This window comes from Lutra lutra, chromosome 6, assembly GCF_902655055.1.
Source record: "Lutra lutra chromosome 6, mLutLut1.2, whole genome shotgun sequence".
Taxonomy (NCBI): domain Eukaryota; kingdom Metazoa; phylum Chordata; class Mammalia; order Carnivora; family Mustelidae; genus Lutra; species Lutra lutra.
This window is the reverse complement of record NC_062283.1, coordinates 66,568,033-66,582,775: the sequence shown is the minus strand read 5'-3', so window position 1 is coordinate 66,582,775 and position 14,743 is coordinate 66,568,033. Positions and strand designations below refer to the sequence as shown.

Genomic DNA, 14,743 nt, shown 5'->3' with positions numbered 1-14,743 from the left:
ACTCTTCAAAGTGTAGGGATAGAGGGCACATACCTCAATATTATCAAAGCCATCTATGAAAAACCCACTGCAAATATCATTCTCAATGGAGAAAAACTGAGAGCTTTTCCGCTAAGGTCAGGAACACGGCTGGGATGTCCATTATCACCACTGTTATTCAACATAGTACTAGAAGTCCTAGCCTCAGCAATCAGACAACAAAAAGAAATTAAATGCATCCAAATCGGCAAAGAAGAAGTCAAACTATTACTCTTTGCAGATGATAAGATACTATATGTGGAAAACCCAAAAGACTCCACTCCAAAACTGCTAGAACTTGTACAGGAATTCAGTAAAGTGTCAGGATATAAAATCAATGCACAGAAATCAGTTGCATTTCTTTACACCAAAAACAAGACAGAAGAAAGAGAAATTAAGAAGTCAATCCCATTTACAATTGCACCCAAAACCATAAGATACCTAGGAATAAACCTAACCAAAGAGGGAAAGAATCTATACTCAGAAAACTATAAAGTACTCATGAAAGAAATTGAGGAAGACACAAAGAAATGGAAAAATGTTCCATGCTCCTGGATTGGAAGAACAAATATTGTGAAAATGTCTATGCTACCTAAAGCAATCTACACATTTAATGCAATCCCTATCAAAATCCCATCCATTTTTTTTTTCAAAGAAATGGAGCAAATAATCCTAAAATTTATACAGAACCAGAAAAGACCTCAAATAGCCAGAGGAATATTGAAAAAGAAAGCCAAAGTTGGTGGCATCACAATTCCGGACTTCAAGCTCTATTACAAAGCTGTCATCATCAAGACAGCATGGTACTGGCACAAAAACAGACACATAGATCAATGGAACAGAATAGAGAGCCCAGAAATAGACCCTCAACTCTATGGTCAACTAATCTTCAACAAAGCAGGAAAGAATGTCCAATGGAAAAAAAAAAAAGACAGTCTCTTCAACAAATGGTGTTGGGAAAATTGGACAGCCACATGCAGAAAAATGAAACTGGACCATTTCCTTACACCACACATGAAAATAGACTCAAAATGGAATGGAAAAAGGACCTCAATGTGAGACAGGAATCCATCAAAATCCTTGAGGAGAACACAGGCAGCAACCTCTTCGACCTCAGCCGCAGCAATGACTTCTAGGAACATCGCCAAAGGCAAGGGAAACAAGCACAAAAATGAACTATTGGGACTTCATCAAGATCAAAAGCTTTTGCACAGCAAAGGATACAGTTAACAAAACCAAAAGACAACTGACAGAATGGGAGAAGATATTTGCAGATGACATATCAGATAAAGGGCTAGTGTCCAAAATCTATAAAGAACTTAGCAAACTCAACACCCAAAGAACAAATAATCCAATCAAGAAATGAGCAGAGGACATGCACAGACATTTCTGCAAAGAAGACATCCAGATGGTCAACAGACACATGAAAAAATGCTCCACATCACTCGGCATCAGGGAAATACAAATCAAAACCACAATGAGATACCACCTCACACCAGTCAGAATGGCTAAAATTAACAAGTCAGGAAATGACAGATGCTGGCAAGAATGTGGACAAAGGGGAACCCTCCTACAGTGTTGGTGGGAACACAAGCTGGTGCAACCACTCTGGAAAACAGCATGGAGATTCCTCAAAAAGTTGAAAATAGAGCTACCCTATGACCCAACAATTGCACTACTGGGTATTCACCCTAAAGATACAAACATAGTGATCCGAAAGAGCATGTGCACTCGAATGTTTATAGCAGCAATGTCCACAATAGCCAAACTATGGAAAGAACCTAGATGTCCATCAACAGGCAGATGGATAAAGAAGATGTGGTATATATATACAATGGGATGCTATGCAGCCATCGAAAGAAATGAAATTTTGCTATTTGCGACGACGTGGATGGAACTAGAGGGTATTATGCTTAGCAAAGTAAGTCAATTGGAGAAAAACAACTATCATATGATCTCCCTGATATGAGGAAATGGAGATGCAATGTGGGAGGTTTGGGGGGTAGGAAAAGAATAAATAAAACAAGATGGGATCGGGAGGGAGACAAACCATAAGTGACTCTTAATCTCACAAAACAAACTGAGGGTTGCCTGGGGGAGGGGGTAGAGAGAGGGTGGTGGGGTTATGGACATTGGGGAGGGTATATGCTATGGTGAGTGCTGTGAAGTGTGTAAACCTGGCGATTCACAGACCTGTACCCCTGGGACTAATAATACATTATATGTTAATAAAAAAATAAATAATTTTTAAAATGCCATCTTGGGCAAAAATTGTGTAATCTGTGTTATTATTTATCAATTAAAACCAAAAATATTTTGCAGACCTGCTACCACTCCATGCAATGACCTCTTCTTCCTTTTAAGGCTAACCTGGCCAAGCAGGAGGGCCGTCTGGCAGTTGCTAACATTGAGCTGGGGAAGGCGCAAGCACTGCTCGATGAGAAACAAGCTGAGCTGGATAAAGTACAAGCGAAATTTGATGCAGCCATGAGTGAGAAAATGGTGAGATTAAATCTACAAAATTGCAGAAACGAGGTGTTAACATTGTTCGAAAGCGTGTATTGTATATAGAAGTTAGGTAAATGTTGATGACAAAAAGAAAATAGATACGTGACTGTCCTTCACAGGATATGGCTACCTGTTTGGGATTTTTGGCACTCAAAGGTCTTTTTTTTAAGTTTATTTAAGATTTTATTTATTTATTTGTCAGAGATAGAGAAAGAGAGAGCACAAGCAGGCAGAGTGGCAGAGGCAGAGAGAGAAGCAGGCTCCCCGCTGAGCACAAGCAGGCAGAGTGGCAAAGGCAGAGAGAGAAGCAGGCTCCCCGCTGAGCAAGGAGCCTGATTTGGGGCTTGATCCCAGGACCCCAGGATCAAGACCTGAGCCGAAGGCAATGGTTTAACCGACTGAGCCACCCAGGCGTCCCTCTAAGGGCTTTTTTTGTGTGTTTTTAATAATCATTTTTGGTAAGAGAAAGCTGGGATGTCATACCCAAAGGGTCCTGATTTGGGGGTTAGAAAAGTCGGTTTGTGATCCAGTGCAGGTGCATAATCATGGGGCAGTTGGAGGCAATTAATCAAGGTTCGTCTATCAGGCAGGGCTCGTAATACAACCTTGTAGGATAGGTTGTAGGCAGTGGTGGTCTGGTACCAATAGGATCAGAGGCAGGGGGAGAAAAGCCATGATTTACCCTGTTTGCTGATTTCTGTGGTGTAGGTCCTCCCACCACTGTCCGTTCCAAATTACCAATGTCCTGACACTGAGTACAGATTTGGAAACAGCTGCACAGCAGGGCACGATTGTATATCTTGCCTTGTTATATCCTGCACCCCAACCATATAGCACCATGCAGGTACAGCAGACATAATCGCAAGCACATAGATCATCCAAAACTGTAGTGAATTATTAGGAGGTGATGAGTTTTGATTATCCATTACCTTTGCTTGTAATGTAGTTTCTGTAATTGCAAGTTTATATGATTTAATTATTTAATAATGTCTGTGTTCGACATTAGCCCCCAAGTCTTCTAAAATCTAATGGTTGGCTCTGGTGAGTTGATACAAGTTGGGTGCAGCACATCACTGTTGTGTAGAATTTCCTGGGAGGAAAAAAAAATCACTTTGTGAACTTCCAAGAACTGAGAACTATTAAATCCAAGACCTAATATGGTGTATTTTATTGATTTGATTCTGTTTTGAAAACACGGACTAGAAATGCTATATTTCTTTTTTAAAGATTTTATTTATTTATTTGACAGAGAGAAATCACAAGTAGGCAGAGCGGCAGGCAGAGAGAGAGGAGGAAGCAGGCTCCCTGCTGAGCAGAGAGCCCGATGTGGGGCTTGAACCCAGGACCTGAGATCATGACCTGAGCCGAAGGCAGGGGCTTAACCCACTGAGCCACCCAGGCGCCCCTAGAAATGCTATATTAATTTAGTGATTTGCATTCTCTCTCACAAAATCTCTTTCCTTGAGATTTTGTAAGGTTAAAATAACTACATTATGGGTTAATTACCAGAATTTAATATGTAAAGTTTCACTCACATTGCTTTTTTAGACTATTATATTTATTTTGCAAACTAAGAAATTCTTCCCTATGTTTTTATGTGTGAATACAACGGATGTTTGATTAAACACTTAAAAAAGTTCTTTGGGATATTCTCCCTTTCTGAATGTAGGATTTGGTAAACGATGCGGATATGTGCCGGAAAAAGATGCAGGCAGCTTCTACCCTCATCGATGGGCTGAGTGGAGAAAAGGTCCGGTGGACTCAGCAAAGCAAAGAATTCAAAGCTCAGATTAATAGGTATAAATTTTGGCCTTGGTTACAATTGCTTTCCTTCTTAGTCATCACCCCAAACACCACTTCTCTGTGACATGAGAGAAAATAAAATACATCTCCCAGGTGGAGCCCTTTGCTCCTTCATTTCCGTACATCCATTTCCGAGTCTTACAGCGGAGGTTACCCACTCTCAGTAAAACAGATTAAATGGTTGTGAAACATTTTTAATCTCAAGTTTGGTTCAGCAATGTAGGTTTTCAGAACACGAGTGCTTCTCTTTGTTGTTGTTGCAGTTTCTGTTTTTGTTTGTGGGGGGTGAGGGGCAGGTGCAGATGGAGAGGGAGAGAGTGTCTTAAGCAGGCTCCCTGCCCAGTGCAGAACCCAATGCAGGGCTCAATCTCACGACCCTGTAATCATGCCCTTAGCTGAAATCAAAAGTTGGATGATTAACCAACTGAGCTCCCTGGGCACCCCAAGAGTGCTTCCGATATTGTTTGGATCTGCCAGAACCGTCTACCTAATTTCTCCAGTTCTGCACTCTTCACCGCAGTGATCTTGAACATGTGGATCAGTTGCTCTAAGTACCAGGGTGTCTTGTCGTAGCGTCTATTGGTGTTCTCAGAAAACTGGAAGAGAGGGGAATGGAAGAGGCAGAGAATAGCAAGAAGTGGGAGGAGGAGAGGGAGAGTCGGAGGGGGAGAAGGAAATATTTATGAGGACTGAGTCTGAATGGGACCAGAGCATGACATGGGAAAAGGATACTTTCCTTCTTAGGAGTCAAGACTCTGGACCTACAGGCTTGAAGGAAGCTGTTTCTCTCTTGCTCCTTGGCCTACCCCAAATGAGGCTCCTACTACCACCACTTGGGTTTGGGGGCGCCTTTTTTTTTTAATGGATTCTTTTTTTTTTTTTTTTTTTTAGATTTTATTTTATTTGACACAGAGAGAGAGTGAGAACAAGCAAGGGGAATGACAGGCAGAGGTTTAAGAAGGCTCCCTGTAGAGCAGTGGGGAGCCCGATGTGGAACTCGATCCCGGGATCCCAGGATCATGACCTGAGCTGAAGGCAGTCACTTAACCAACTGAGCCACCCGGGCACTCTGGGGGCTCCCTTTGCATGGTCTCTCCATGTCTGGTTACCAAGTGTTAAGCAGGGAACAGAGAAGGATTTTCCCTAGTAAGAAAACAAAGCTGAACTGTGGCCTTTCTGACTCATTAATGGGAGAGAGTGAATGTGTTAGGTGACTCACGTTGTCTCCTTTCCCCACAGACTTGTAGGTGATATTCTGTTGTGCACTGGATTCCTTTCCTACCTTGGTCCTTTCAATCAGATATTTAGGAACTATTTGCTTAAAGATCAATGGGAGATAGAGCTGAGAGCTCGGAAGATTCCTTTCACAGAAAACCTGAATCTTATTTCAATGTTGGTGGATCCCCCAACGGTGAGTGTCACTTTCTTCATAATATTCTTTGAATTCCAACCTTACTCACTGAGAAATCACGGTGCATCTACCTTTTTTTTCTTTTTTCATTTAATTGAAAAGACTGTTTTGAAAATACTTAAGAATTAATGAAAAGGCAACCTTTCTTTTTGGTATAAAAGTTCCTTTCAGTTTTAAGAAAATTTGCTTTCAAATTAGTATTACTGCACTGCTGTGAGCTGGAAGATGGGGGTGCCGGGCTGACTCAGTTAGTGGAAAGTGCAACTCTTGATCTCAGGGTCATGAGTTTGAGACCCACATGGTGGGTGGAGAGTACATTAAAAAAAAATAAAGACTTCAAAAAAAAAGATCATGAATTATAGGCTTGCTAATACTGAGCTCTTATTTTAACTTTCCATTATTTGTACCACTCCTATTAAGTCACACTCTTTCAAATGTTTTAGGTAATTATAGGCATTAGCTAGGCCGTAAGTACTGGTAGTAATCTTCTTTGGATCATGAACCATCTTTTCGTCGTGTCCAAGAGCATAGCACATCAGTACATTCTGGTATCACTGCGTGATGGCCCCATGACACTAACCTTCCTTGCTGGGAATTGATGTCACTTTCAGTTTTCAGTGTCTCTGGCAGATTTCCTCTGGCATTAAATGCCTTCCAGGCAATTTGTATTCACGAGCTGCTTTCTGATCTGTAAATAAGTTCCCCAGTGGCCGTTTCCTTTGGGAAGCCATGCTATTAGTTCCTTGTTATCGTATTTAAAAGTTAAAAATTTAATGTTTTCCAATTCAAACAGTGTTCAACTGCCTGTTTCCAGGGACTAGGTAATGTATTAAAGATGCAGTGGACACTGATGAGGCAAAGTGGGCCAGGGTATTCCCTATTAATTATGGCCTTTGGGGGCTGCTGGGATAATTAAATGAGGGTGGAGGCTGGTGGATTCATTGGATCGCCGGTGATTTTATTGACCACGGGAAGGCAGGCTGGCAATTCTCTCATAATTAGGGAGGATTTTTTTTTTAAGTTGAGTTATTTATTTCTCAGTAATCTCTACCCCCTAACGTGGGACTCCAGCTCACTGCCCCAAGATCAAGAGTAGCATGCACTTCCAACTGAGCCAGCCAGACGCCCCAGGAAATATTTATTTTTTAAATGTCATTGATGAGCACCTGCCAATATAATATTTTATCTCTCCTAATTTCTCTGCCTCCAGCTATACCAATCCTGCCCTCCAAGTGAACAAAGCCAAAGGTCAGGAAGGGGAAGCTTCAGGGGTTTAACCCTTGGTGCTTATCGTTCTAGGCATTTCCATGTGTTCTTTCCACTAACCCTGCCTAGCCTGGTTCCCACCACTCACCCAGGCTTACCGTATTTTAAGCCCCTATGTTCTCTGAATGTTTAGCAACCATGCTTCAAAAATCGACAGATTTTACCATATTCTCTCATAAATTTTTAAAAAATGTAGCATAAGGGACTAAGTCCTAATCTTGGGTCATTAAAGGATTCATTAGATTATAAATTTATTTTTTTAGGTGAATGTTATTTGGTTCACATTTATAAGGTTTTTTTTTTTTTCTAAGTATCCATTTCAGAGTCTCAATGGAAAAAAAATATGTATCCCAGTATTAAATTCTTCTAATATTGTGACACTTAATTACTATGAAAGCATTCTTGTTCTCCTCTGACTGGCCATATCCGTTTCTTATTACTTAGATTGGGGAGTGGGGTCTGCAGGGATTACCAGGAGATGACCTCTCAATTCAGAATGGCATCATTGTGACAAAGGCCACCAGATACCCACTCCTCATAGACCCACAGACTCAAGGCAAAACTTGGATTAAATCCAAGGAAAGAGAAAATGACTTGCAGGTACGTACCATTTGGTGTACGGGAAAGCTTTCTTAAAATCAGGAAGTTTTCCCAAAATTTTAGTTGATTCTGCCAGTCCTAAAGTTGTCATCTCTGATAATTGTTTGTTAATTTATACCCTTGAGTTTATTTTTAACAGTGATTTGGGGCAAGGGTTCTGATTATTTTCTCTCTTTTGTGTTCTCTCATGATGCATTCTCCTGTCTATCCCTTTCCCTGGCTCTTCTGCTGTTGCCAATTTTGCATGTGGCTTTTATTCTGGGCCTTGAGTTTAGACTTACAAGAAAGCAGCAAAAATAGAACTCATGACTCCTTGGTTTAAGGATATTTGCTCCAGCCTAGCTCAGGCCCATGGTACTTTATGGCATTGTGCAGTCCAGTTTTAGAATTGGGGTGTAGGGGTGCCTGGGTGGCTCAGTGGGTTAAAGCCTCTGCCTTTGGCTCAGGTCATGATCTCAGGGTCCTGGGATCGAGACCCGCATCGCATTGGGCTCTCTGCTCAGCAGGGAGCCTGCTTCCCTCTCTCTCTGCCTGCCTCTCTGCCTACTTGTGATCTCTGTCAAATAAATAAATAAAATCTTTAAAAAAAAAGACTTGGGGTCTAATAAGGTGTTTATTTTTAATTAATTAATTAATTAATTAATTAATTTAGAGAGGGAGGAGTGGAGGGGCAGAGGGCAAGGGAGAGAAAGAACATCTTAAGCAGGCTCCACGCCTAGTGCAGAACTTGATGTACGGCTCAATCTCATACCCCTGAGATCATGACCTGAGCTGAAATTGAGAGTCAGATGCTTAATTGACTGAGCCACCCAGGCGCCCCATAATAAGATATTAATTTTAAGATAGAGGTAAACAAAGGCAGGATTCCAATCTCAGATTTACCATCGATATTTCAACTACCAATACAGACTATTCTATTTCCCGGGCAATGTTCTCAGAGTTCTAAGTTTCCTGCCTCCATATTTTTGCTTATGCTCTTCTACTAGCCAACATGTCTTTTGCCCTACCCTATTGCCCCCTTCACTTACATCCCAGATAAATATCTTGAGTGTTCTTCTGAGTCCACATCCAGCAGTACCTTTGTCAAGACTTCCCTGTGTCCTCAGTTTAAAATAGCCTGTCCTAAATGCTCACAATGTCTTGTTTAGATTTCTGATGTGGACTTAGAGTCTGTCTTCAATACTGTTCATTGCACATTTGTCTTTTGTCTTTACTGTATTGTAAACTTCTTGCTGGCAAGATTTTTATTTTTGTTTTCTTCACGGTTTTTTCTATAGAGTAGGAATTCAGATATTGAATTTCAAGGAATCAAAGTGTGCCATCATTACAAGGGAAAAAAAAAAAACCAGGAAAATCATGTGATCGTCTTGATTAATGCAGAAAAACACTTGGTAAAATTCAACACCCATTCATGATAAAACCTCCCACAAACTAAGAATAGGAGGGCTCTTCCTTAATCAGATAAGGAGCATTTACCAAAAGCCTACAACAAACACCACTCCCCAGTGTAATACTGAACGATCTCCTTCTGAGATGAGGGCTTCCCTGACAGGTGGAAGCTGCCCCGTGCTCAAGGACACCCCTGAGATACTCCCAGCTCACTGATCTTCCAGGATACAATGCACCAATCTGTTTATTTGGAAAACCCAGAGAAACCCCAGAAAGAGGGTGTCAGCAGAGGAGGAGAGTTAAGGGAAATGAAACCAATGGGAATGTAGCGTCTGAGGAGCGGTCTTCACAGAAGGAAAGCACGAGTAGCATGTACCAGAGCATTCCTGCCCCTGAACTTCAGCTCCTGGACCCAGTGTAGCTGCAGAATGTCCCCTGTTCCATTCCTCTCACCTCTACTGACTGTCCACCTCCCTACTCCTCCTACTCTTGATTTTCCTGATCATAGCTTTGTCTCTCCATTTTGGCATTAAGCTCCTTGCTAGACTTTGATGATGCCCTTCCTGATGTCACCCAGTCTCAGGAATCTTCTTGAGGAAGTAATAGAAATATGCCAGAGATACCGACACGTTTTAAAACCATCAACTCCTGGAACATAAGGAGATTGAACTCTAGTCTCCTTACTTAGGAGTCGTTATATTTTTAAATATTTGGATAACTACATGCACAAACACACATAAATGAGAACAGAACAAAACAAAAACAGTATTTCCTTACTTGGGAAGGAAAACAAAATGAAAAGGGAAACACTTTATAAATAAAAACAAAACGTGTTTCGTATGTCCAGGACTGCATTCCACTGTGGCAGCTTTGCCAAGGCCACCTTCAACACTGTCTCCAGAACCTTCAGCTATGACTTCCAGAAAGAGAAGGTCAAGTTTCCCTGTAAAGAATTCACTGACGGGGCACCTGGGTGGCTCAGTGGGTTAAAGCCTCTGCCTTTGGTTCAGGTCATGATCCCAGGGTCCTAGGATTGAGGCCCGCATCAGACTCTCTGCTCAGCGGGGAGACTGCTTCCTCCTCTCTCTCTCTGCCTGCCTCTCTGCCTACTTGTGATCTCTGTCTGTCAAATAAATAAATAAATAAATAAATAAATAAAATCTTTAAAAAAAAATAAAATTCCCTGACCACCTTGTAAAGACCCAACACCAGAGTCTCTGTGCAGGTGACCCAGGCTCTGATGGTAGCTACCACATAGTGTTTCTACACAAGAAAATCAGGTGAAAGGGTTCCTGGTTGGCTCAGTCAGTTAAGCATCTGCCTTTGGCTCAGGTCATGATCCTGGGGTCCTGGGATCAAGCCCCACATTAGGCTCCCTGCTCAGCGAGGAGTCTGCTTCTTTATCTGCCCCTCCCCCCCATTCATGTGCGCTCTTTCTCTCTCTCTCTCTCTTTCAAAAATGAAATAGATAAAGTCTTTAAAAAAAAATACTCAACTCAATCGTTGAACATTACATCAAAAACTATTGATGTACCATAGGCTGGCTAATTGAACATAATAATAAAAAATAAAAATAAAAATAAAAAAATAAATACAGATATCTAGAAAAAGATTTATTATGAGAGTTTGGCTCATGGGTTTGGGGAGGCTAAGAAATCCCATAATCTGCTGTCTACAAGCTACAGTTCCAGGCAGACTGGTCATGAGTTTAGAAGGTAGTCCCAGTCTAAACTCTGAAGGTCTGCGAACCCGGGGAGTCAGTGGTATAAGTCCCAGTTCAAATCTGAAGACCCAAGAACCAGTAGCTGATGTCCAAGGGCAGGAGAATATGGAGGTCATAGCTCAAGCAGAGAGCAAATTTGCTCTTCTTCCATCTTTGGGCTCTATACAGGCTCTCAGTGGATTGGCTGAAGCCCACACAAAGACCTGTGAGGGTGATCTTCTTTACTCAGTCTACTATTCCAAGGTCAGTCTATTCTGGAAACACCCGCACAGAGAACCTAAAATAATGTGTACCAACTCTCTGGGAATCCCTTACCCCCATCAAGTTGACATGTAATATTAACCATCACACTTAGGAAGCAAATCACAAAAACAGAATTTACTCCTTAGGAAACAGAGCACGACAATTATACTTAGTCTCATTGGATCTTGTTTCATCTTGTTTAATAAGCTGGTTAAAGCTCTTTGTTTAGATTCATTTACCTTATCAACTCATAATGAGGTCTTTCACAGCTCATCATTCGTGTAAATAAAGCTATCCATCCAGGGAAACAAATTCCTTCATGTGCAGAATTTTTTCTTTTAGTTATTTCCCTTTTTATCCAAAACAGGAAAGAGTAGACTTATTTAATTTTTAATTCCACATCTTTTTTTCATAGCAAGTGAGAGATGATATCTTTTAATTCCACTCCCTTAATCACCTGCTGTCCCAGAGGATCTTCCTTGTGTCTTAAGATGAGCACTCACAGCCGCATAGAGACAGTAGCAGAATCCAGATGTAAAGTATAAGGAGACAGAGAGTTGAGGGCTGAACCTTCAGGAATCCTCCCATTTAGGCAGGGGAGGGAATCACAGGAGAAGTCAGAGTTCAAAGCCATTTGGCCAATGCAAAGATCAACCAGCCCAGTGTGTCTATTTTTTTTTTTTAAGATTTTATTTATTTGGGACCCTGAGATCATGACCTGAGCCAAAGGCAGGTGCTTAACTGACTGAGCCACACAGGTGCCCCCTGTGTATCTATTTTAACTACTCAGCAAACACTGAACTAAAACAGTGGGCCCCACCAGTATTCAGAATTCTAATTAAAAAAATAAATAAATAAAGTGAATATACAGTCTTTTAAGTTGATTTTGTATATTGAAATTGTAAATGAAGTATCTACCCTGTTCTTCCATTGTGCCACTATTAGAGGCAGAATACATGGATGGGCCCTGGGTTTGACTCCATATATAATTTCTGGCATTCTTAATGCCTATTTTTTTAATCACTTGATGATCTCATGAGTGGTCCTGAAGAGATAAATGAATATTGCAAATTTGCAAAGTTACTTTGCTTTCCCTGAGTGATTGTAACTGTACATGTAGCAGGTTTAGTCCGTGATTACTTCTGTGCTCTGTGTAGGAGCGAAGCTCTGAGGAGTGCCGCTCGATTCTCCTGTTCCCATCAGAGAGACTGTTGCTCCTCCAAAGCTTCCACAAAGTCATGAGCTCACCAAGTTTGGAAAATTAAATGTCCTTACTTTTATTTTCATAAAGCATCCTATATTGCCCTTAAAATTCTCAGGCACTTGTGCAACAATTCTCTTGGTCTCCACCTGGGAAATAAGCACATCCTTTATCACATTTCTATAGCAATGAACCCTTTATTTTTAGGTAACATCTCTGAACCATAAATATTTCCGCACACACTTGGAGGACAGCCTTTCCTTGGGCCGACCCCTTCTCATTGAGGACATTAGTGAAGAGCTGGATCCAGTCCTGGATAATGTATTAGAAAAGAATTTTATTAAATCAGGCACCACATTCAAGGTGAGCTTTGGGAAAGGAAAAAAAAAAAAAAAAAGAAGAAGAAGAAGAAGACAAGAAAAGAACAATGGTGACATCTACTTATCTTTGTGAGCATAGCAGCAGTTCTTCGCTTCAGGTGGTAGTATTTGATACACTGGAAAAATTATTTCCAAACTCATATTTAGTATTTCTCTTATTTTTAAAATTATATATGAAAAATACAGGGGGAGAACAATATTTTGGTAAGAGTAACCATTTAGCTGACACTAAATAACATATTAAGAAAAGACATTGGTCATAATAATATATTAGTATTACACACTATATATGTATATATATTGGCAGCTCTGAGAAAATTGGATTTACAATTTGTAATTTACAATTACAAGTCATATATTCATCTGTATAATAAAGCTTGCATTTTCTCACAGGGAGAAAATGGCATTTTAATAAAGTCTATGGACATTGATTTGTTCATTTCTTTCTGTATTAACTTTCAATCTAAACATAGACTTCGCTAGAAGCTGAGGAATCACGTTTCCCATCATTGGTGAGAACATGAATGGTTCTCAGTAGAAGTGTTTCTTTCTTAATTGGCAGTGTTCTCCACCTTTAGGCTTCTTTGGTTTTGTTCCTTGACGAATGACAGCATTTCTGATGGAGATTTTTCACTTTGGACAACTTAATTTCACAAATATCACCAAATAAGTACAGAATGCAAATATTCTCATTAAACAAAGATTTATTTAGAAAACTTTTCTTCAGAATGTGAGTCTTTAATATGCTGTATTTAACATGCCAAAGGAGGGTGTAGGATTTTTATTCCTGAAGGTCTTTCAAAAGAAGAGATTCTTCTCTGTAGTGTGAAAGCATGGTGCTTGAGAGCATGGTAATGCCTTACAGATGTGGTTTCTAACCACATGTAGAACCAAGATTAATTAAAAATTTAAGTCCTTTAGGGGTGCCTGGGTGGCTCAGTGGGTTAAGCCTCTGCCTTCAGCTCAGGTCATGATCCCAGGGTCCTAGGATCGAGCTCCGCATTGGGCTCTCTGCTCAGCGGGGAGCCTGCTTCCCCTCTCTCTCTCTCTGCCTGCCTCTCTGCCTACTTGTGATCTCTGTCTGTCAAATAAATAAAGAAAATCTTTAGAAAAAAATTTAAGTCCTTTAAAAATGATATAATTTCCACCTTAATTTCAGATAATAAAATCAGTTGTTTTTTTAATATAGTATACTGCAAATTGTAGTGTTTAAGATAAATGTCATGTTTATGGAAAAAAATGTTGGCATTTTTTTCTTTGAAAATTTCATTATTCCTTTCTGTTGTCAAATATGCTTTGGATACGATTGAAATGCAAAGAGAAATAACAAACACTTCCTCTAAACTCCACAAATTTCCTCGGTAGGAAACAATTTCCTCTAGTGGGGAAAAACAGTCAAATCTGAGATGTGTCTGAGTTTTCCTTTATTCTACATTTGTTGGGGATAAATTTTTCATTTAATTTGTTTGGTGTCATGGTTAACAACGTCTCCTGGCAGGACCGCGAATCTGAATTATTTAAGATCAGTGATTAAAGTCTTATAACTTTTTCCTTTGCAATTCATTCAAGTTTCACAGCCCTGACCTCTGGTAAATTCTTTCCTAAGTTAACCCCAAATTGCTTGTCCTGTCGCATAAGCTGTTTTTAATTTGGTATTTGAATTGATGTAGGTGAAAGTTGGTGATAAGGAATGTGATCTCATGGATACATTTAAACTGTATATTACCACGAAGCTACCCAACCCTGCCTTTACCCCTGAGATCAATGCTAAAACATCAGTTATTGATTTTACCGTCACCATGAAAGGACTTGAGAATCAGTTATTAAGGAGAGTGATTTTAACTGAGAAACAGGTAATGATTTCTCAAGGTAAACCAGTACTTCTAATAAATCATAATAAATACTTAAAATGGGTTATGAAATGGTTAAGTATTTAGGAAAGGAAAAAAATGAAGCCAATTTTTATTTACCTTCATTAGCATAAATATTAGTTTAGCTATCTCCTGTCAAGTCCTGTCAAGAAATCATGTAACTAACTCAGCTGTCCTCCAACCGCAAACATGCATACATGTGTGTACACATACATACACACGTGCACACACACCACTCACACTGCTCTTTCTACTTCTGTCTTTAATCCTTGGAGTATGTTGAGCTCTTATCTGTAGTCCTAGGGATAAATGCTCTTTGATATACCTGAA

At 40.2% G+C, this 14,743-nt stretch overlaps 1 protein-coding gene across 5 annotated transcripts in view; it reads left to right on the top strand.

Annotated features, from left to right (window-relative positions):
- DNAH8 (dynein axonemal heavy chain 8) overlaps positions 1-14,743 on the top strand; it is a 352,138-nt gene that overhangs the window by 244,673 nt on the left and 92,722 nt on the right. For 4 of the 5 annotated variants that reach the window (XM_047734783.1, XM_047734782.1, XM_047734779.1 and 1 more), the window contains 6 exons: positions 2,383-2,520; positions 4,196-4,323; positions 5,569-5,740; positions 7,451-7,606; positions 12,370-12,525; positions 14,213-14,395. In XM_047734783.1, the coding sequence (XP_047590739.1) occupies positions 2,383-2,520; positions 4,196-4,323; positions 5,569-5,740; positions 7,451-7,606; positions 12,370-12,525; positions 14,213-14,395 (933 nt within the window). The remainder of the gene's footprint in view (positions 1-2,382; positions 2,521-4,195; positions 4,324-5,568; positions 5,741-7,450; positions 7,607-12,369; positions 12,526-14,212; positions 14,396-14,743) is intronic. The other variant, XM_047734781.1, reaches the window with a different exon arrangement.